The sequence below is a fragment of the Barbatula barbatula genome (assembly GCF_947034865.1).
Source record: "Barbatula barbatula genome assembly, chromosome: 3".
NCBI classification, from domain to species: domain Eukaryota; kingdom Metazoa; phylum Chordata; class Actinopteri; order Cypriniformes; family Nemacheilidae; genus Barbatula; species Barbatula barbatula.
In genome coordinates this window covers 3109382-3131806 of record NC_136764.1, presented here as the reverse complement: position 1 = coordinate 3131806, position 22425 = coordinate 3109382, and the positions used below count along the sequence as shown (strand labels likewise).

At 42.7% G+C, this 22425-nt stretch overlaps 1 protein-coding gene across 3 annotated transcripts in view; it reads left to right on the top strand.

Moving 5' to 3' along the window:
- The window catches only part of LOC306891698 (NLR family CARD domain-containing protein 3-like), a 32472-nt gene extending 13809 nt beyond the window's left edge, over positions 1-18663 (top strand). The window contains exons 10-14 of one of the 3 annotated variants that reach the window (XR_013786382.1): positions 400-893; positions 1293-1466; positions 8895-9068; positions 9461-9634; positions 17855-18663. Coding sequence is in view for 1 of the 3 variants with exons in the window: in XM_079452172.1 (XP_079308298.1) it covers positions 1293-1466; positions 8895-9068; positions 9461-9634; positions 17855-17891 (559 nt within the window). In the remaining 2 variants the exon portion in view is untranslated. Of the gene's footprint in view, positions 1-399; positions 948-1292; positions 1467-8894; positions 9069-9460; positions 10952-17854 lie in introns of those variants that run through there. The other 2 variants (XR_013786383.1, XM_079452172.1) reach the window with 2 other exon arrangements.
- The last annotated feature ends 3762 nt before the right edge of the window (positions 18664-22425 follow it).

The window sequence follows — 22425 nt, the reverse complement described above, 5'->3', positions numbered from 1 at the left end:
GGGGGCCTTCGAGGATCTCAAGTGCCGCTTCACTTCCGCTCAGATTCTTGTGATCCCTGACCCAGAAAGACCATTCGTGGTGGAAGTTGATGCCTCAGAGGTGGGAGTGGGGGTCATCCTGTCACAGAGGGGCGAGGATGAAAAATTACACCCTTGTGCCTTAATGTCTCGCAGCCTGTCTGAGGCCGAGCGCAACTACCGCGTGGGTGATCGAAAGTTGCTTGCAGTAAAACTGGATTTGGTGGTGTGTCGCCATTGGCTTGAGGGGGCTCAGCATCCGTTCCAGGTTCTCATGGACCACAAGAACCTGGAATATCTCCAGCAGGCAAAGCGGTTGAACCCTCGGCAAGCGCAATGGTCCCTGTTTTTTAATCGATTCCAGTTTCTCCTGTCTTACAGACCCGGTACCAAGAATGTCAAGCCAGATGCCCTATCTCGAGCCTACTCTCCCGAAATACAAGAGAAGCCCTTGGCATCGATTATTCCGAGGTCTAGGATCGTCGCGCCTCTTCAGTGGGAGCTGGAAAAAGGGGTACGAGAGGCTCTTGTCCATGAGCCCGATCCAGGCGGTGGTCCCACCGGACGCCTGTACGTTCCTCTATCTGTTCGGGCCCGGGTCTTGCAGTGGGGTCATGAGTCACCCTTGACGTGCCATCCAGGTAGTGCTCGTACACTTGACTTCCTCCAACTGAGGTTTTGGTGGCCGTTCATCAAGAAGGATGTTCAGGTCTATGTGGAGGACTGCTCTGTGTGCAACCAGGGAAAGTCTACACGTCAGCGACCCCAGGGACTGCTCCATCCCTTACCTGTTTAGCATGGTCACACCTTTCTCTGGACTTTGTTATGGGACTTCCTCAACTCACCACACCTGAGACCAGAGTTTGTGACAGTGTGTATGTATTATGTAAATGGAGGTCTTCAAAAGTTTATCAGAATCATCTTTATATGTAAGAGACTCAACAGTGACTGTCAGTCAATGACTCTCTGTTGATTCAGATTCATACAGAATTATCACAATACTGAGATCATTTTAATAACTAACTTGAATATATTAAACTATTCATGATATTATTGTAAAATGACAGTGATTTACAATCATTTAATTTATAACTTGTATCTTGTAAAAAGGGACAAAAAAGGGACATAATTTGATACATTGATGAATAATAATTAAATAATATATGAAATAATTTAAATATATTAAAGTATAATTAACTATATTAAATAATTTTACTCCTGATGAATGTCTTAATGTTATTGTCATTATTTCATTTATTTTCTTCTCTCTTCAGTCTGTATAGTTGCAGTATTGGATCTGAAGGTTGTGTTGCTCTGACTTCAGCTCTGAGATCAAACCCCTCACATCTGACACAACTGGACCTGAGCAGTAATAATCCAGAAGATTCAGGAGTGAAGCTGCTCTCTGATCTACTGAAGGATCCACAATGTCAACTACAGACACTACTGTGAGTTATTGATCAAATTATCATTTAGTTTATTACAGTACAAGTGACATTTGAGTATTTTTCCTGTTTATGTTTTGCTGTTTCACTCTTGTTCTTTGCTGTTTCACTCTTGTAGCATATGTTGCATTCACTTAATGCAACATATGCTAAATAAACCACCAGGAGATGCTGACATTAGATATTATTTACTAGAATAATTTATTTTACTATATAAACACCATGTAGCGTGTTTAACCCTTTTTTGGGTTTTTTTCCCCTGTAAAGCTGCTTTGGAACAATGCAAATTGTGAAAAGCGCTATATAAATAAAGTTGAATTGAATTGAATTCTTGTGTAAATTGATGTAGTTGACATCAGCAGCATTTCAACAAAACCTCTGTTATGGCAAAATTTCCTCCGGCCAAACAACAGCGATATTCCAAAGTAACGTCACCATAAATGATACCACATCACATCTAAACAAATCCTTCACAAGAATCCAAAACACTGATTGAATGCATGAACATGCACAGAGACTTACAGATAACAAACACAAACCCTCATATCCATTAAAATGTGTTTTTAAAGCTCTAACTCTGCAGCAAAAGTGATCATTAAAGATCCATCTGTTAATGCTTTGCCTCTTATTCATCTGTGGCAAGTGCAGCGTTATTTAAATCAGAAAGATCCATCATGCAGTCAGAAAACAGTCATAAGTGTTATTGTCATGATTCTGCCTGCTCTTGTCTTGATTTTCTGATCTGGCGCAGAATCATGACAGACCCACGTGTTTTATGTGGAGAGAGACTTATTATTGTCAGTTGTGGCCTAGTGGCCTAGAGCGTTGGGCTTGTGATCAGAAGGTTGCCGGCTGGAATCTCAGTGCCAGCAGGTCATGACTGAAGTGCCCTTGAGCAAGACACCTCACCCCTGATTGCTCTGCCAAATGAGTAAATGTAAATTATTGTCAATTGGGACTTAATATGCATTCTCTCTAGTCTCGTCATTGGCCCCGGCCCTCTCGTTCCTAGTATTGCTTTCCACCTGTCTCTCATTCACCACACCTGCCCATTGTTATCTCCTTTATTAGTTTCCCTATAAAGTGCCCTCGTGTTTATTGTCTTGTGCTCGTTTGTTGTACTTGTTCCCTGTCAAGCGTGCGTGCGTGATGTTAGGCTTGTTTGAGATGAGCAAAATCTGCGCAGAACCGATCACCGGTGATCACTGCGAGCTGCATGCCGGTTAGAAAAGTGTCCGAGTTACGTCCGCCTTGCTCTGATTTCATGCTGACGTGTGCCAAAAAACTCTCGCGACGGCGAGCCGGCTGTGTCGGATTGAGCAGTCGAGCGCAGTTGCTCTCCTCCGACTGCGCTATTCAAAAGCATGATGGGAAACGACTGACTGACGACACAGCTTCATGCTCATTGGCTGAGAATGTCAACTGAAAAATTTTCTCTTCATTCTAAGAATTAGATTACGCATCTGTTTATTTATATTTACATGCAAACTAAACAAAATCAAAACACGCCTAGTGAAGTTAAGAATTAGGACATGCGTTTATTTTATATTTCTCATCATTAGAATTCTTCCTTGTTGTAATTTTCACTTTATTCTATTGTATGTTTGTGTGAATTAATAAATCCATTAAAAATATACATGCACGCATACATATCTAAATGGACTGTGTAGTCATAATGCCTCATCTTTGTGTGGTTTCTGCATTCATTCACCTTTTGTGCTGAGGAGCCTGAGAGCATCTCTTGACTGCTGCAGCGGGCGACAAGTGTTGTGGCATGAGGGACACAACGTTTCGTTCCCTCCATCAGGGAACGGAGGTTACATACGTAACCGAGACGTTCCCTTTCTGTCGGTCTCTCGACGTTGTGTCGAACCGACAGATGGGGTTCCTATGGAAAACGCCACAGCACTATGCGGCGTCACAATCTCTAGCGAAGCGACGGTGACTGGCCTAGGCGTGTCAGACGCGAGCGCTAGCGCGAAATTTTAACCATCCAGTGGGTTTGGCAGGGCGTCCCAGAGCTTTGGCAAAGATGAGAGGCACCTGCCCTCGGCCACCACAGACGGAGGCCTTGTATCTCTAATGGCGAGAAGCCGTCCAGTACCGTAGGGCCACTGGGGAAGCATTGTTCCCTGAAGGGGGATATGCGCTACGGAGACCACTTCCCACCGCAGGGAGGAATATAGTGGAGACACCAACATGGTCTCGCCCGCAGGGGAGAACTCATGGGAGGTAAGCGCAGACCAAGGTACCGCTAGGTGGATGTCCACCTGGAGGAGGTCATGGGTCACCACGAGGGGGACCATCTCATGAGGAAACGTCAGACGGAACTACCCTGTTGGGGGGTTACTACGTGTGGGGCACTAGGTCCGGTTAGAGCTATGTGATAACTCAGCTGATACCCGGCCATAGGAGGCAGGCTGCTCCGCACAGTCCGCCGCCATGGAGTGCTTAGTGATGGATGGAATGCCTGTTCTTCGCCCGAGGGGAAAGAAGTGAGGCTGAATTAGCGCACTGACCCGCCCGGAAGGGGGGGAAGGTGCTTTCGCAGGCGTACACCCTACCGGCCGCCGGTCTCACGTGCTGGCAACATGCAAGACTCAGGCTGACACCGGTTCTACACGGAGGTTATAGAACCTCGCGAAGGTGTAGCCCAACCCATAGCTCTACACATATCTGCCAGAGAGGCGCCCTGAGCCAGTGCCCCTGAGGAGGCCACACCCCGAGTGGAGTGTGCCCTCACTGCTAGTGGGCACGGGCAGTCCTGTGATCGGTATGCCGTCGTAACGGTGTCCACGATCCAGTGCGCCAACCTCTGTTTGGAGACAGCCCTCCTTATGCTGACCTCCGAAACAGATAAAGAGCTGCTCTGAAGCTCTGCGTGCGGTTTAGGTAGAGGCGCAATGCGCGTACCGGCCACAACACGGACAGGGTTGGGTCTTCCTCCCCAGTGGGGAGCGCCTGCAAGTTCACCACCTGGTCCCGAAAGGGAGTGGTGGGAACTTTGGGCACGTAGCCAGGCTGGGGTCTCAGGATCACGTGAGAGTTACTGGGCCCAAATTTAAGGCAATCCGGGGATACGGAAAATGCTTGTAGGTCCCCTACCCTCTTGATGGAAGCGAGCGCCAGCAGGAGGACCGTCTTCATCGAGAGGTGAGGAAGAGCGGCCTCCTAGGGGCTCGAAGGGGGGCCTCTGAAGGCCCGCCAGGACCACATTGAGGTCCCAAGAGGGAACGGAGCGCGGATTCAGCCTTCTCGCTCCCCTCAGGAACCTAATGACCAGGTCATGCTGCCCCAGGGGCTTGCCAGCAACTGGTTCGTGATGAGCGGGGAGAGTTTCCTCTCCAGCCTCTCCTGAAGGAAGGACAGCACGTACCCGATCGAGCATTTCCGTGGGTCCTTTCCACAAGAATAACACCAGGACAAGAAGAGGCGCCACTTAAAGGCGTAAAGCCGCCTCGTGGCCGGGGCCCTTGCCTGTGTAATGGTCTAGGGTGAGTCGTGCCGTCATGGAGACGGAGTCGAGTTCTTTACCGAGAAAAAAGGGAGCTCTGCGCCCGGGAGAGCTGGCTCTTCTCTTGGTAGACCCGTACTCCCAATCGGTCGAGGTGCCGGAGCACCAAGTCCCTGTGTGTACACAACCGATCTCGCGAGTGTGCCAAGATAAGCCAGTCGTCGAGAAATTTGAGTACCCGCACACCGCGAGCGAGGGCGGCTTCCACGACCTTCGTAAAGGACTGTGGAGACAGGCCGAATGGGAGGACCCTGTACTGATATGCCCGTCCCTCGAAAGCGAACCGTAGGAACGGCCGATGACGAGGGAGAATCGAGACATGAAAGTATGCGTCCTTCAGGTCGATGGCTACGAACCAATCCTGACGCCAAGATGCGCCTCTGCGTGAGCATCCTGAACGGCAGCTTCTGCAGGTGCTTGTTCAGGGTACGCAGATCGAGAATAGGGCACAACCCTCCGCCTTTCTTGGGGACGACAAAGTACGGGCTGTAAAACCCACTGGACATCTCGGCCCGTAGTACAGGAGCATCTCTGCCTCTGCTGAGGTGAAGAGGATGCCCCGAAACCTGGGCGGAGGCCTGGCGAATTGGATCGTATAGCCGAGACGGACCGTATTCTGTAGCCACCGTGACGGCTTGGAAAGTGCTACCCAAGCACCCAAAGACCGAAACAGGGGGACTAGAGGTACGATCTGCTTCATCGCCCCCGCGGGGGGTGGTTCGACCGCCAGCAGTGCCGGTCCCCCGCCAGGGGAGACCCCCAAGGGAAGGGACCAGCTCCGCTGTGTTTCCTGCCTGGCGATGGCACAGCTCAATGCACCGTCGAGGTGAGAGTGCTGAGGGCTGGCTATGTTTATACTCTGCGCTGCGCATCACCGTGACGCAATGTCGAGTCGCCGAACACCGTCCGCAGCGGGTGAGAGCGGCTGTGAGAAAGACCCAGGGGGAACGAAAGCTCTTGTGAACATGTGGGCACCAGGCCCCCGAAGGGGTCCAGCAGATGTTGGGATGGGGCAGGAACAATCCCAGTCCGACCCGGCAGCGATGGAATGGCTGGGGTCAGGCCCAATCTTGATCTCCTTGGGTTCACCTCATCAGGAGCGCGGCGGCTGCTGATGAGACGGCGGACCTTTCCTTGACGTCTTCCTCCGGGGGGTACGCCCCGCCCCGATGACCAATCGTCCAGCCGCGAGCGCCGGGTAGGCGGTGCTGTGCATCGCCTCCGAATGGTCGCGGCAGCCCGAGAGCGCACGGCCGACTTTTAGACGTCCGTTTCATCCCGAGCTCAACCTCCCGGGGGAGGGAGCTCCAAGGAATCATCCGGGTCGGAAGCCAGTACGTCACCCTCCGATGCTGCAAGGGACATCTCATTTTCGTCACGCATCGTGTCCGAGTACGTGGGAAAGGAGCAAGACGGCGAAGTGCCGTCTTTTGGGGAGTGGCCAGACGAGCGAGACGGGGCATGAACGATCCGCGAGCCGGTGGCTGACGTTTTAACGCTCACAGAAATCCCCATGTCACCCACGCTGCTCGCTGTCGCTGACGCCGTGGCCGGAGCCACCGCGGTCACAGGACGGGAAGCAAACGAGGTGGTGGCAGGCTCTTAAAAGAACACAGCCACCTGTGACTGCAACGTCTGAATAGCCATGGGGAAGTCACTGATGAGGGACAGTCCGCTGCACCACGTCGAGAAATCAGCTCTTTTAGAAGGATTGTCATCAGATGCGAAGGCTCCGAAGAACAAAACGTGAATGAATGCGTCTCCCTTTTATACCCGGATATCCGGGGGCGGAGTCCGGCATGCAAATTTCATTCGCAATTTCATTCGCCTTTTCAAAATAGTCAGAAGATGATAGGTTCTTAAGTCAAACCCCATCTGTCGGTTCGACACAACGTCGAGAGACCGACAGAAAGGGAACAGAGAGATTCTGGAAGTGTCTGACTTCAAAGGTCTTTTTTTACCCCTCCCCTTACTGCAGCCGCCTACTCTCGCCTACATTTCAGGCGAGGCAAGGCGCATCTCAAACAAGCCTATTGTCTTTGTTCCTGATTCTCCGTGTGACGTTGTGTTGAGAGAGTAGGTTGTTTTTGCCCCCCATGTGGGAAGTATTTGTTTTCAATTTTGTATCTTAGTTTTGTAAGTGTTTTCCCCCCATCGTGGGTGTTTGTTTTGTTGCTTTTATATATTAAATATTTGTTAACCCCTTCACTGCTGCCTGTACTTGGGTTCTTCCACCACGTTCATCCCTGTTTCACGACAGAACGAACGAGCCAATATTGAACCCAGCAGGCAGCAATGACTACACCGTCCCGGAAGCCTCGTCTCCTCTGTGCCATCCAACAAGGGAATACTGACTTGGAAAGTTACTTGGACAGGTTCCACAATGTCGCAGAGGAGATGGTCCATGGGGAGGAGGAGCTGGCGGTGCTTTTCAATGCTGGTCTCACCCCTTGGTTATATTCATCGTGACGCAGAGAGTTTCAAACGGGTGTCAATTTATTTATTCCTCTCAACGAGCACCATGAACACCATGAAAACTACAGAAGAACAGAAGAAATACAAAATGCTTCTATGCAGCTTCACATATTAATCATGTTTACACACAATACAAATAATTTTAACAAATGACCAACATGAAATGATATAAAATATGTTTTAAGCCTTTATAACAAAAAAATATCACATGCTGCTTTTAAATGAGATACAATATATTATAATTGTTCACAGAAAGAATATGTTTTTATATTGATAACATGCGCAATAAACTCACAAACAAATTAAGGTACTGACATTGTCTTCAACTAAAAATCCCTTGTGACAATAATATAAACTCCACACCTTTCCATCATACCTCATTCCGCTTCTCCAAGGGCGCTAATTCAAAGAGTTTCTGCCATCAGCTAACATGCTCTCTAGCTCGACACACCATCACAGTTCGGAGCTCTTAGAAATAACATGAACGAGCAATACAAAATAATAAAGTAAATCACCATGTAAACTCTTTCTTTATAAGATTCAAATGGATGAGCATGATAAATTACTAAAATGGTTTTTTACCGTTCTTCAGACGAAATGTAAGCACCACATTGTGCAAAGAGTGTAGCGGGAAGTTTAGCGTCATAAAAAACATCCGAGGAAGAACAGTGCTTTTTACAAAATAAAAGCAGAAAAGACAAGGTGACACTGTCAAACTATAATGTCTTTTTAACATATACAAATTAAATATTAAATATTTTATAAACTGTGTAGGAAAATATTAATTCAATTTATAAGACATTTACAGTCATGTTAGTCTGTTCCTTTGGTGAACGCAAGGGGGCATTCATTAAGGGGGGGTTCTGTCATGATTCTGCCATCTCTTGTCTTGATTTTCTGGTCTAGGGGCAGAATCATGACAGACCCACGTGTTTATGTGGAGAGAGACGTATTATTGTCAATCAGGACTTAATATGCGTTCTCTCCAGTCTCGTCATTTGGCCCCGCCCCTCTCGTTCCTAGTATTGGTTTCCACCTGTGTCTCATTCCCCACACCTGCCCATTGTTATCTCCTTTGTTAGTTTCCCTATAAAGTGCCCGCATGTTTTTTGTCTTGTGCTCGTTCGTTGTGCTTGTGCCCTGTCAAGATTCTGTGTGTGATGTTCACATTGTCATTGTTCCTGATTCTCTGTGTGACGTTGTGTTTTGAGTGTAGTTTGTTTTTGCCCCCCGTGTGGGAAGTATTTGTTTTCAATTTTTTATCTTAGTTTTGTTAGTGTTTTCCCCCATTGTGGATGTTTATTTTGTTGCTTTTATATATTAACTATTTGTTAACCCCTTCAATGCTGCCTGTACTTGGGTTCTTCCACCACGTTCACCCCTGTTTCACGACAGTTATACTAACATTGTGACCCACTGTTATCTTGTTATTTCTCTTTCAGTCTGAGTGGCTGTAATCTGACAGAGAAAAGTTGTTCATCACTGGCGTCAGTTCTCAGATCAAACTCCTCAAATCTGACAGAACTGAACCTGAGTCTCAATAATCTGAAGGATTCAGGAGTGAAGCTGCTCTCTGATGGACTGAAGAATACAAACTGTAAACTGAAGACACTAAAGTAAGAAAATCCTTAAAGCAATAAAGTTAAACATGTGTATGTATTATGTAAATGGAGGTCTTCATAAGTTTATCAGAATCATCTTTATATGTAAGAGACTCAACAGTGACTGTCAGTCAATGACTCTCTGTTGATTCAGATTCATACAGAATTATCAGCAAACTGAGATCATTTTAATAACTAACTTCAATATAATAAACTATTCATGATGTTATTGTAAAATGACAGTGATTTACCATTATTTAATTTATTACATCTTGTAAAAAGGGAAATAATTTGATACATTATTAAATATACTATTCAATTGTTATTCATCAAAGTATAATTAACTATATTAAATAATTGTACTATTAATTATTGTCATTATTTCATTTATTTTCTTCTCTCTTCAGTCTGGCGTTCTGCAGTATTGGATCTGAAGGTTGTGTTGCTCTGACTTCAGCTCTGAGATCAAACCCCTCACATCTGACACAACTGGATCTGAACTGTAATAATCCAGAAGATTCAGGAGTGAAGCTGCTCTCTGATCTACTGAAGGATCCACACTGTCAACTACAGACACTACTGTGAGTTCTTTATTATTTTTAAATCATTATATTTCTATAAACTATTCCCACACTGTAGGGTTTGCTCAAGCTAGTCGACATGAATGCTCTGGCATGACATTTAAAGCTTGATGTCGACTAGTCGCGGGTCATGTGGGCTAATTAATATATTGACGTTGTTCTAAAGTCGCAGGCCGTCACAAACAAACTCGACACATGTTTCTGTTGTTTCATCTATTAGTGCTCATGACACTTTCAGTGGACTTGTTGTAAATGCAAGTGAAGTTTGGTCTGTACACTCGCTTCAGATCTGAAGTAACGTAAAGCTGCTGTAGAGATCCACCTGCTGCTCTTTTACTATGTAATGGAAATTTTCTAGTCTAGCTTCTTGATGTGTCTATCTATATGTTTATGAAGTTTCTATCTATGTTTTCTTCTCTATGTTATCATGTTTTTCTCTATACGCGTCATACCACTCTGCCTTTGCCCTCGAGCAGAGGCCAAGATGTTCTGTTTGGAATAACGGGCATCACTTCTCGGAAACCAGCTCGGGATTCTGGCTAGGGGGCAAAGGGAGGGGGTTTTCACGTTTTAATATATAAACTCTGGGGGCAGAAGGAAAGAGTGCCTTTTCTCTGCACATGCTCATTGCTTATGATGCAGATTAAACGACAATAAAATACTTTGCAAAGTACCTGATGTCTCTGTATATTGCGTTTGTCAAAATTGACTCACCTTGATTAAGGAATAAGAAAATTCCACAACAATTTGGCGACGAGGATGGGATCACAAGGCTGACGGAGAACGGACTAGAGTTGACTGATCATCCTGGACATAGCAAATCCAGCTCTAACCCCATACAGGGACGAGAGAACTCTACTCCGGACCCCAAGCTGACGTGATCCCAAAAGAACTCAGTGCAAGGCACAAAAAGGAAAAGTGGTGAGTCAGATAGATTTCTGAATAGTCTGGGAAGAAAGGGGAGACTACTTAGCGCTAAACAGTCTGGGGGACTGATTAAAACAGTCTGGTTAAAGAGGGGAGACTACTCAGAATCGAGAGATTCTAAACAGTCTGGGGGACTGATTAAAACAGTCTGGTTAAAGAGGGGAGACTACTCAGAATCGAGAGAGATTCTAAACAGTCTGGGGGACTACTAAGAAATGATATGGATAAACCAACATACAGAGAAATGAGGAAAATTGGGGAACGGGAAGTTTACAAGGTATACCCTATTTAAAAGAAAAAGGTAACTTTCCAGAAGACGGTACATTTAGTACCACAAAATTAGAGAAAATAAGAGAACACATGGGGAAAAAGGACATATTTAAAATGTCCAAAAAAAAGAAAGAGAAAAATATGACGAAGCGTGTAAATGTTTAGAATTATGGGAGAAGGAAGCAAATAGACGTGACTATGTTTTTAAAGAAAAGGCATTGGAAGAACTGCTACCACCGAAAACTCCATTGTACCCTGTTTTGCTTGAATATAATGATTTGACCCCTCTGTCTTCTTTACCCCCATCTATGACTGAGTACAACCACCAACCGGAGGATGATTGTGTCCCTCCTCACCGACATCTGAACCCGATCGAGGCAGCTCCAGTGCCCCCACCAGTGTCTCCACCAGCACAAGTGCCGTCTCCACCACAGCCCGTGGTGCGTCAAAAGCAAGAAAGAGCGCAACCAGCACCGACAGATAAAGAACTTTTGACATTTTGCAAAGAATTCTCACCCTCAATGAAAGAATTAGAGAGACTGTTGAAAGTCAAACTGAAACCATCTGACCTGAGAAAGTTACAGGGTAAATGGCCTGTGGAGGAAGTATTTAAAGAACATTCTGGACTTCAACCTGATGCAGACGGACCAGACATTGGTCCGTTCGAAGGACATCTCAGATCCACTTTTCTGCGGAACCTCAGAGAAGAGCTGAGACGAGAAGTGGAAAAATCATGCATCGAGCCAGATCGCGCGAGAATGAGTGAGATTGTCCGTCATGCTGTACACGCCGAAAGACAAACAGGCAAGAAACAGTTTCAGAAGAAAAACACCCAAGATAAAGAACTCCACATGGCTCTAATGAATATCGGAGGAGAACACGGAAGAATAGGAAGATGGCGAGGAGGTTTTAAACCTTCTAGTAATTATGATCCAGAGAAGTGTTTCAATTGTGGAAAAACGGGGCACTGGCGAAATGATTGTCCTGAGCCTCGGAGATCGCGGAGGTCAAGAGAAAAGGTAGATGGAAGTGAGGAGGTGAGGCATCATTCCGAAGGTGGTGAGTATGATTTCACTTAGCATATGCAATGAAGAAATGCTTTTTCCTACTGTATGCAATGAAGATCTGCTTAGCTCACATTCCATGATGAATGAAAACGCTTTCTGAACTTTGCTAAAATGCACAATGCTTGTGTGCAACAAACTGCTCGAATTTTTGATAGATTCAGGGGCAACAAATAGCCTACTGTGATTCACAAGAAGTGTTTAAATTTGCCAGAGTCTAAACTAGCTGTGTTTTCCCTAAATGCTAGTGGCTCTAATGTAAAATAATTTATGTCAAAAGGGTGCAATGTGAGTTGGGGAGTGTCAAATTTCAACACAGGTCTCTCATGTCTGACTGCTGCCCGATTCATTTGCTGGGCAGAGTCATAATGTGTATGATGACAGATTGAGCATGATACCAACACGACCCGAGTGCAGCGCTCGTACAGCTGTACGATGTAGTTTTGAATTACGTAAGTATGATGTAGAATGTATTGCCTCACAGAGCCTCATGACGTTGATTACAATGGTGTGGGGAGCTGTGGGTGTTTTGCTGACAAATATGCGCACGCCATAGAATGGGTTAAAAGGGACGACGTGCAATATTCAAATTTGTTGCACGCCCATCGTGAAAATCATGCCTGTCTGTCAGCATCAAGGGGACTTGAAGTGTTTTCACACACAAAAAGATGAATGAAGAAATTTTGGGAAAGGTGCCCGTACAACTGTTGATAAAAGGAAAATATTATGTTTGGTTGATTAGGAACAGAGAACCTGTTGTGATAACGCCCAAGGGTAATTTCCATCCACGCAAACAGCAATACCCCCTCAAAACAGAAGCCTCAAATCAGAAGACCTCAATGGCATAAGGCCAATATTCAACGAGTTTCTCAAAAAAGGCATAGTTGTGCCATGCCCAAATTTACCGGTGCGCAGGCCTTTGTTTCCAGTTTAAAAGATAAGAGAGTAGAAGTAAATGTCTCCAAAGTCCAGCTGGCAAAACGATTTGCTCATTTTTAGGTCACGAAATTACTGACCGCGGCAGACAGCTGTCCGCAAAGCGTGTCTGCAATTACAGACATCGCAAGTCCAAAAGCAAAGAAGCAATTGATATAATTTTTAGGGACCATTTCTCTGCTCAGACAGCAGAGCTCATTGCACTCACACGCGCATGCGAATTAGCAAAGAATAAAAATGTAGACATTCACACAGATAGTAGAAATGCATTTGTTGTAGCTCATGATTTTGGCACACTGTGTAAACACAGAAACTTTTTAAAAGCTGATGGTAAAAACATTCTTAATCACACATGGGCTGCTGATATGGTATCTGCCATTCTTATCCCATCAGCCATTGTTGTGTGTGACTGCCACACACACTTTTGTATCTGAAACTATTTTTTTGCAGGAAGCCGACGAGCTGACCTTGCAGCAAAGCAAGCAACATCAGAGACAGACAGATTGTCTCCAGAAATCACTAACAAAACTTTTTCTCTTGCAGAGATGCAAACATTTTGCAGAACCAGCTGAGCGTGCACTCTGGGAGGAGTGCTCATGTAAATACACAGACAATGTTTGGGGAGGCCCAAATGGCCTCACCTGTTTGCCAAAACATACTTTCCCTGCTTTTGCGATTTTGACGCATGGCCTAGACCACGCGTCAAAAGGGGGGATGTTACAAGGCAATGTGTTTTTGTGTTTTTGCTCTCAAAATGTTTGTGCAGGTCAAAAGAGCAGTAGCAAATGGAGCTGACAAATCATTACACAGCTTCCAGGAAGTCGTAGGAAAGACACAGCACCTCCCACAGCAAAAAGGTGTCCAAGGAGGGGCAACTCCAACTGTATGGCTCTTCGCAATGGTCGTGCAGACAAAGGGAATCAACTGTTCGAAGTCGGGGATGCATCGAACCCAGAGAAATTAGAGATTATAGAATTTTTTTGTGCAACACTACATTTCAAGTTTAATAAAATGGTATGGGGAGGGACAGTGTTACCCTAATTCTGTTAGGTACTGGGGAACAAATATGTATTTGTGTAGAGGTACGTGTATCTGATGTTGTGGATAAGGCAACAAAATTTAAAATGTGGGCCATTATGTCCCCTGGGACGGCCAAATAAAAAGGCAAAGGAGAAAGTTTTAGACTGGCTCTAACTCAGAAAATTTTAATTATGAGGGAACGGGAGCAATTTCACAAATGAGAGTAAGAATATGGAAAGTGACGAAGGTTGAGCAGGTGATGAAGGTTGAAGCAGGTCAATATTGGTGGATGTGGTGGACGACGGGGAAAGACACAGGTCAGAAGCTTCAGATATAATTTCAGCCAAGTAATTTTCAGGCCGCAGAGCAGGCAGAAAAGGAGGCAGGAGAAGCAGAGCTAGAAGGTAGATACGAGAATGGCAGTATACCAATGCAAAGGCAATAAGGCATGTGCATTGTCACTGATAGAAAAGAAAGAGGTTGGAGTGAATGACAGTTGTTGGTGGTGTATGCGACTCGAGCAGGCATGGAAAGTCAGTCCTCTGAGATTAGAGGACCGGAAAAGGCTGAAGGGTCACCCTGCAAAGTCACAACCCGGTTGACAGTTGCAAACAGCACCAACAAGGCCGAAGAAAAGACAGAGTGCAGAGAACCAGGTGGTAAGAAAAGTACAGAATTGAACAGTTTGGAAGTAGGGAATTAGGATTGCAGGGTAGGTTAGTTTTAGATGTGATCACCGCAGAGAAAAGCGTTGTGTGTGTAAAATGCTCAGGGTCAGTTGTTGTTTCTACATTCATGATATGACTGAACAGCCTGTTGAAGTGGTGGAATTGCTAAAGTTGGGGAGTGGGGCTGAAGCAGGTGGTGTTACCAATTCTAGTGGGATTTTAAGAATTGTTTAGATAGAAGAATGAAACCTGTAAGAGAAAGGGCGTTGCTGATCTTACATGGTCAAAGTATAAAGATTTTGGTTATCATATATGATAAAAGGGGGGAATGTAATGGAAATTTTCTAGTCTAGCTTCTTGATGTGTCTATCTATATGTTTATGAAGTTTCTATCTATGTTTTCTTCTCTATGTTATCATGTTTTTCTCTATACGCGTCATACCACTCTGCCTTTGCCCTCGAGCAGAGGCCAAGATGTTCTGTTTGGAATAACGGGCATCACTTCTCGGAAACCAGCTCGGGATTCTGGCTAGGGGGCAAAGGGAGGGGGTTTTCACGTTTTAATATATAAACTCTGGGGGCAGAAGGAAAGAGTGCCTTTTCTCTGCACATGCTCATTGCTTATGATGCAGATTAAACGACAATAAAATACTTTGCAAAGTACCTGATGTCTCTGTATATTGCGTTTGTCAAAATTGACTCACCTTGATTAAGGAATAAGAAAATTCCACAACAACTACCAGCGACCTCACGCTTTAAAATAGTTTTATTTTAGTTGTTGTTGCTCTCATTTAATAGATGAAAAACACTTTATTTGCTTTTACATTTACATTTATTCATTTGGCAGACGCTTTTATCCAAAGCGACTTACAAGTAGTTTTATACAGTGGCACATTACTGCAGAGCAATCAGGGGTAAAGTATGGAGTGATTTTAGTCTCATTAATTATTCATGCGTAAAACAAGATACACACATGCGTAAACAGTTTCGCATGCATAAAACCTAATTTTCGTGCACATAGTATATATTTACATTTACGAAAAGCAATTCACGTGCGTAAAACAAAACTATTTTCTCACAAATTACGTTTCGCAAACATACAACTGCGTACATAACTTTCGAAAAGTTAAAATGTACGCGTTTGTCTTGTTTTACGAATGTGCAAATCGTCACACACGTGTGAATCGCCTTGGACGTGTGTGTGTGTTTTTTGAGACTCTCCTGGACGCAACCCCACCACTTGGGTTGTCGTACTCTTTAGCCAATCAGATTCAAGCTTACCATTCAACCAATCACCACCCGCTGAGGGCGCCGGACTCAAGGAAAACAGCTCTGCGCAACTTTAGTGCAGTTTGGCTCAAATAGAACGGAAATGACGCATCACCCTCACCGCACGTTAATCACATTACGATCTTTTCCACGCTTGCGCAGGTTTGTGGGTACAATTTATTATATTTTTTACTGTTAAATAAAATACAATACTCAATTTACTTCGCTGCTGTCCACCTGGTCTCATTTCACTATGCGTTCTGTCAAGTCAGTTTGAAATACTGTAATGTTTCCCCTGACTTTGTGGTTCTTTCTTCATGTAAATTAATATAGTCTAGTTAGACATACGTGTTATGTTCCTTATTGGCTTCTGTAAACGCCATTGAAGGGATTATTTTACTAATGGATAGATATATTAGCCTATATAGACCCATACTAATAAATGACTACATTTAAAGTTAACTAGTATTATCAGATTTTAATTTAAACAAACGACACAAACCGTCTTTGACAAAACTACTGACCGCAGATAGAAACACGGTAAGGTAAATAGACATGCCATACAGCAATAAATCGCAAAATGGGAGGAAACTGAAGATTTGCAGTGGATTAAAAAACTTTATTCCACATGTAACCAAAATCACCTTTGTTCATGTAACAACTCTATTATTTTGGATTGGCAACCACATAAACACATCGTAATGGTAACGTAAGCAACATTTAAAAACATAAAAACAGACAAGCCTACAAAACAAAATATGTGCCGCCTGCACCAAAGCTGCGCAGAGCCGTTTTCCTTGAGTCCTGTAATTGGTTTCAATGGTAAGCTTGAATCTGATTGGTTAAAGAGTACGACAACCCAAGTGGGAGGGGTTGCGTTGCCAGGAGAGTCTAAAAAAACACACACACACGTCCAAGGCGATTTACACGTGTGTGACGATTTGCACATTCGTAAAACAAGACAAACGCGTACATTTTAACTTTTCGAAAGTTATGTGCGCAGTTGTATGTTTGCGAAACGTAATTTGTGAGAAAATAGTTTTGTTTTACGCACGTGAATTGCTTTTCGTAAATGTAAATATATACTATGTGCACGAAAATTAGGTTTTATGCATGCGAAACTGTTTACGCATGTGTGTATCTTGTTTTACGCATGAATAATTAATGAGACTAAAATCGCTCCATAGTAAAGTGTCTTGCTCAAGGGCCCTTCAGCCATGAGATTACAACCGGCAACCTTCTGATCACAAGCCCAACGCTCTAACCATTAGGCCACAGCTGACCCACTTTTAGATGCTATATATTAAGAGGCTATTTTGCGGGAGTCCCTCCATTCTCTCGCAGCTGCACACACGAGTGTCTTACTGCCCACACCTATTAAATCGTGTTGCAAACCATTTCTGAGCTCTTATTTTATTTATTAATGATGTCATCGACTAGTCGACACAACTTTTTTCACAGTATAGTCGACCTCAAAAAATGTCTTTTATCCAAAGCGACTTACATTGCATTATCCTATACATTTATAGGTATCTGCAATCCCCTGGGATCAAACCCATATCCTTGCAATGTTAACGCAATGCTCTTACCACTGAGCTACGGAAAGCTATAGTACAGCTAAATAATTTTCTTTTTTGGGGACCAGTTGTTATAAACCTGAATAGATTTCTTTGTTGTGCTGAACACAAATAAACACAAGAGTTTGTAACTCAGCCGTTGTGGGTCACCATTCATTGACTCCCATAGTAGACTTTTCATTGTTATCCAGTCAACAAAATAATCTTTATTAGACACATTTTAGGACTAGTCTTATTCAGTGCATACAAAAATATATTTTTGTTTAAGAGACATTTTTAAGTCGATTTATTGACAGTGAACAAGTGACAGAAATGTTTTGTACTCACACTTGTGTTAATGTTGATGTGGCTGCACTTCTTGTATTGTGTTCTCTCTCTCAGATTAATTTAATATGATTTGTAAGTATAAAGTCATTGTGACATGATGTTGATAATGACTGAGATGAGTGAATATTAATATCATATCTGATGTTTCTCAATGTTTTACAGTATTGAGCCTCGACTGAAACAATCACATGAAGAGTGAAAGGATTCCCTTCATTCAGTAAAGATCATCTGAGCCTTTTTCTCTATGAAGACTGTGACATCACCGGTGACGGCTGAGAAGCGCTAAAAAGTGTCTTATTTATAACTATTTCCATTAGTATAACATTCTGATCTCATATTCTGTATCATCCTGTATCTCTGAGCTCCTAAAGTCTGGCGTGTGTCTGGTCACAATATATTATGACATGGTCAATGGACACCTACTGTCAGGACTCTGGTCTAATCCTCGCTCAGTCTTTCGTACTCTCTTCTTTGTGCACTCACGCACAGCTGCTACTCTATCATTTCGCTCTCTTGCACACCTGTTCTCTCTTTGCTCGCTAATTTCTGACTGTTATAGTTGCTTCCGTCGTTCTGTTCCTTGCCAGTGTGTTTTGCAATTTATGCTGACCGCCTTGCCCTTGTACCGTGGTACGTCTTGTCTTTTTGAAGCTATTGTGTACTAACCTTGTCTTCTGTCCAGTGTGTGCTCATCAGAGTTGGTGATCGCTGGCTAGATCTCCTTGGACTGTCCCCTCGGTTTTTACTCCTGCCTGCCTGTTTACGAGTTGCTTCACCCCTATGATAAAGTTCGCCCCTCGGTTGACGATTGCCTGTCCCTCTTCTGAACTGTCATTGCCCCACTGGATTCTGTTCGCGGATCGACCGACCCCAGCCTTCTCGACTACCCCCGTATTTATTATTTCCGAGCTTGGCTCGAGTGAGATCCTCATTTGACTTTGTCCTTAATAAACTTTTATGTTCCACCTGCACTTGGGTCTCTCTCTCTCTCAGATCGTGACACCTACATTTACTGCTTTAAAGAATGAACTTAAAATAAAATACTTATTATAAAATAATAGTTTTAGGCATCAGACAAATTGACGCTTAAATGATTACGTCATTACGTAAAGCGGAGCCAGCAGCGCTCGTTACCAAAGTACATGCATTGATTTCAGCTGATGGAAACTTATTTAGCATGTAATGCATTTTAAGTGTAGCAAGAAACATTGCTACAAATATGCTGCCATGCGAAACTTATTGGCCAACTGAATGTGAAAAACTCTGAAGAACATTAAACCTGCTTTTGCTGATATACCGTAAATACAGAAATAAGCGCCGCAAACCCATTTCTTCATCTGTTAGTAAAATCTGTTAAAATGTATATAAATATTATAATTGATTATAATATAGACACTGTATTATGTTTATTTGACACAGAAGACTGTTGTAATGGTGCTGAAAAGAAAACAAAAACTGAATTGTTTTTTTTTTAATGTGAACTAATTTTGTTACTGTTGTTTGCTGAGAAATTATCGAAAATGTAATTTTATCGAAAAGCTAGTTAATGAAACGAATACATTGTGAATAAGTATTAAACGAGTCAAACAAACAGTGAAAATTAAAAATCTTGATTGTTTGTTTTATTAAATGAATCACCAAAAGAGTTTATGGCTCACAGGCAATATGTTTCTGATCCGGTCTGACAGTATTACATTGGAAAGAAGAAATAATATATGAGCTCATCGTCATCATCAGCTGCACATGAGTCTTAAAAAGAAACACATAAGTCATTATTGTACAAAAGTTGATTTCTTGATTTCTAATACTGAGACTTTATAATGTATTGAATCAGATCATTTCATCTGAGAAATCTTACATGTACAAAAACACACACATACTAAACCAATGAATATTGCCTGATAAATACCATGAGGTTCTTATATCTCCTCCTTTATGTGGGACTTCACAAACTCTGCTGCTTCTCCCTGAACCTCGAGCATCTGTTCATGTTTATATGTCCTGAAAATAATAACTCCTGAAAATAATCAATAAAACATATAACATAAACAATAAAAATACAAAAAATATTTAAAATGTATATTTATTTTCTTTATTAAATGCTTTTTATTGCTTTACATTGTTTTAATTATTTTCTGACTCATGAATTTGTCTGGCAAGCAAGAAATCTTACAGTCCTGAAGTCCTCAGAATAATCTCTATAATGGACTACATTACATAATTACATTACATGATTATTACACAACGATTTTATTTAAATGCTACATTTGTTCAATTATTTATTGTGTGTAAATCGTGATTTGTAAAAGCCATAACATTGGTATGAGCTCCACAAGAGAAAAATATTTCTTCTTGATGAAGGCTTGAAATGACAACGCCAGTTCCAATGGAACGACACCTTCAAGAAGGTCATGTAACACATCTGGTGGGTAACCAGATGTTACATGAAAATGTTGAAGTTTTTCAGACATTGCACATGTTTTTTCACACCATAGCAAGGAGTGGAAATCACAAAACCCTGCTGTTCTTATGAAGACCAAAAAGGTACAGGGGACTGGGTCTTCACAACAAGCAAGATCAGTTCAATATCAGTGGTTCAAAGATTTTAACTGGCTGACATTTTGTGACACGAGCGGAAAACTTGACTTGTTTTGTGGGTGTGAGTGTGTGTCTGTGCGGCTCTGCACATCAATCTGATAATAATGTCTTGACTTGTGATGATAATGACTATGATGTTGATTTAGATTCAAGGCAGCAAGATGAGTTGTGGTTGTGGACTGGATGTACTTTATGTGTTTGCTATAGTTTCATCTGTGCGTTTATGTGTAAATTTAATTAATAGGCTTGGCCTGTTGTGTGTGAATGTAAGCGGGATCAGAGGGGTTAATCTGAGGAAACATGTGTGCGTGTTCATCATGTGTGTACTGTAGATTGTGACTGTGTGGTGTCGGAATAAAATAAAGTGATCCGCAACATTATTTAATATCAGTAATATTGTCTGTTTCAATGCATTTGCGCCCCACCCCCTCCGCGTGACTTGAAATTATGGCCCCCCCCTTGTTCAGATGCGTTCCGCGGTCCATGCATTTAAATATGTATATACTGTGTATACACACACACACACACACATATATATATTGGACCATTTTTTGTTATTTTAGGTTTTTATATGTATATGTATTATATGGCCTACTCAAGTTAGAGTGATTTTTTCAAGTGACCAAAAATAATGGGAATGATGAATTTTTGTTGCATCATTTCCTCATCAATTAAACATGTTAAATGTCCCGACATTTATAATAGGTGTAGATTTTCATTTGAAAAATGTTGCTGTGAGCCCACATCATGTGGTTCAGGAAGATCTCCATCGAAGTGAAACTAAAAAATATTTTTTTATACTTATATCAAACTCCATAAGACTAATGGGAATACAAATTATGGAGACGGCTTTGAATACATCATGATATAAGCAGGCAACATCTTAATAACAATTGTGTTCAGGCCGTGGGATTTCATTTCCATGCATGGCTTCCTAAGGCACTGGGTCTCTGGTGTTTTCTGCTCATTGTAATTGAAGACGGAAGTACCTGAGTAAATCTTCACTTGTCTCATTATGGTGAAATATGCCATCAACCAGCATGTTAAATTGACATCCAGATTTTTCTTGAACCCGCCAGTGTATTATTCTTTTCTCAGGATGTACTAAATTGTTCATTTGGCCAGTCTGGATGTTTTTGCTATCTGTCTCATGAATTTGATTTGTTCTTGAAACTTCTGTATCACTTGCTTCACAGCAACAGCTTCCAAATGCAAACACCAAACCTAGAATAAACTCCAGACCTTTAACACGATTCATTTATGAAGAAATGATTTCACAAGAAGCTCATACCCGTCCATAAAACAGCTTTTGATTCAGCTGTCACATTACTTTTGATCATTCCAAAGAGAGGGAGCTACATATTAAAGACCTGTCATTCCTAAACCCTTCAGCCCTTTTTCAGATGTGAAAACACTCTAAATAAAGATGAGATATATTCATTATATAACCAATGTGAATACATTTTGGTAAATAGCTCAAATAACCAAAAGTGTGCCTCTGTCTCAATACTGGTGGGCCTGACTATATATGTTTTGAGGCAGCGGGACACACACTCAATGAAAAATATATAATTATCCATTATTGCATAAGTGTGACAATAGCCTCGACATGCTCAACATAGAGATCTGGTCACTTTCATCTACGTGATAAAAAGAGAAAAAACAGACAGACTAAATCCATCAGATGTGGCAGTGTGTTTAAGATGCTTACCTGCAAAGTTACAGTTGGGTTGGGTATCGAGATCCGGACACTTCAAAGAAACGGGGAACCGAAAGGATTCATTTCGTTTCTTTTGATCGATTCCTGACTGTTTCAGTGACTCGCGAACGACAGTTTCATCTGCAATAAGGACCTTATCTCACGCACATGCGCAGTTCATTACCATCGGTGCTATGAATGCAGTAAACTTGTGTTGCATGTATTGCATCTGGCAATGCTATTTTTTGATCTTTCCTAAAAATGTTGGAAACTGAACAGAGAATCGATAAGAACAAGATTCGATATGTAGAATCGGAATCGCTAAAATTAAAACGATACCCAAACCTAAAGAACTGTGAAAAGTTTTAGGCATTTGTGAAGTTGGGAAGCTTTCAAAAAGAATGTTAAGCTTTATTAACTAAATCAAATCAATATT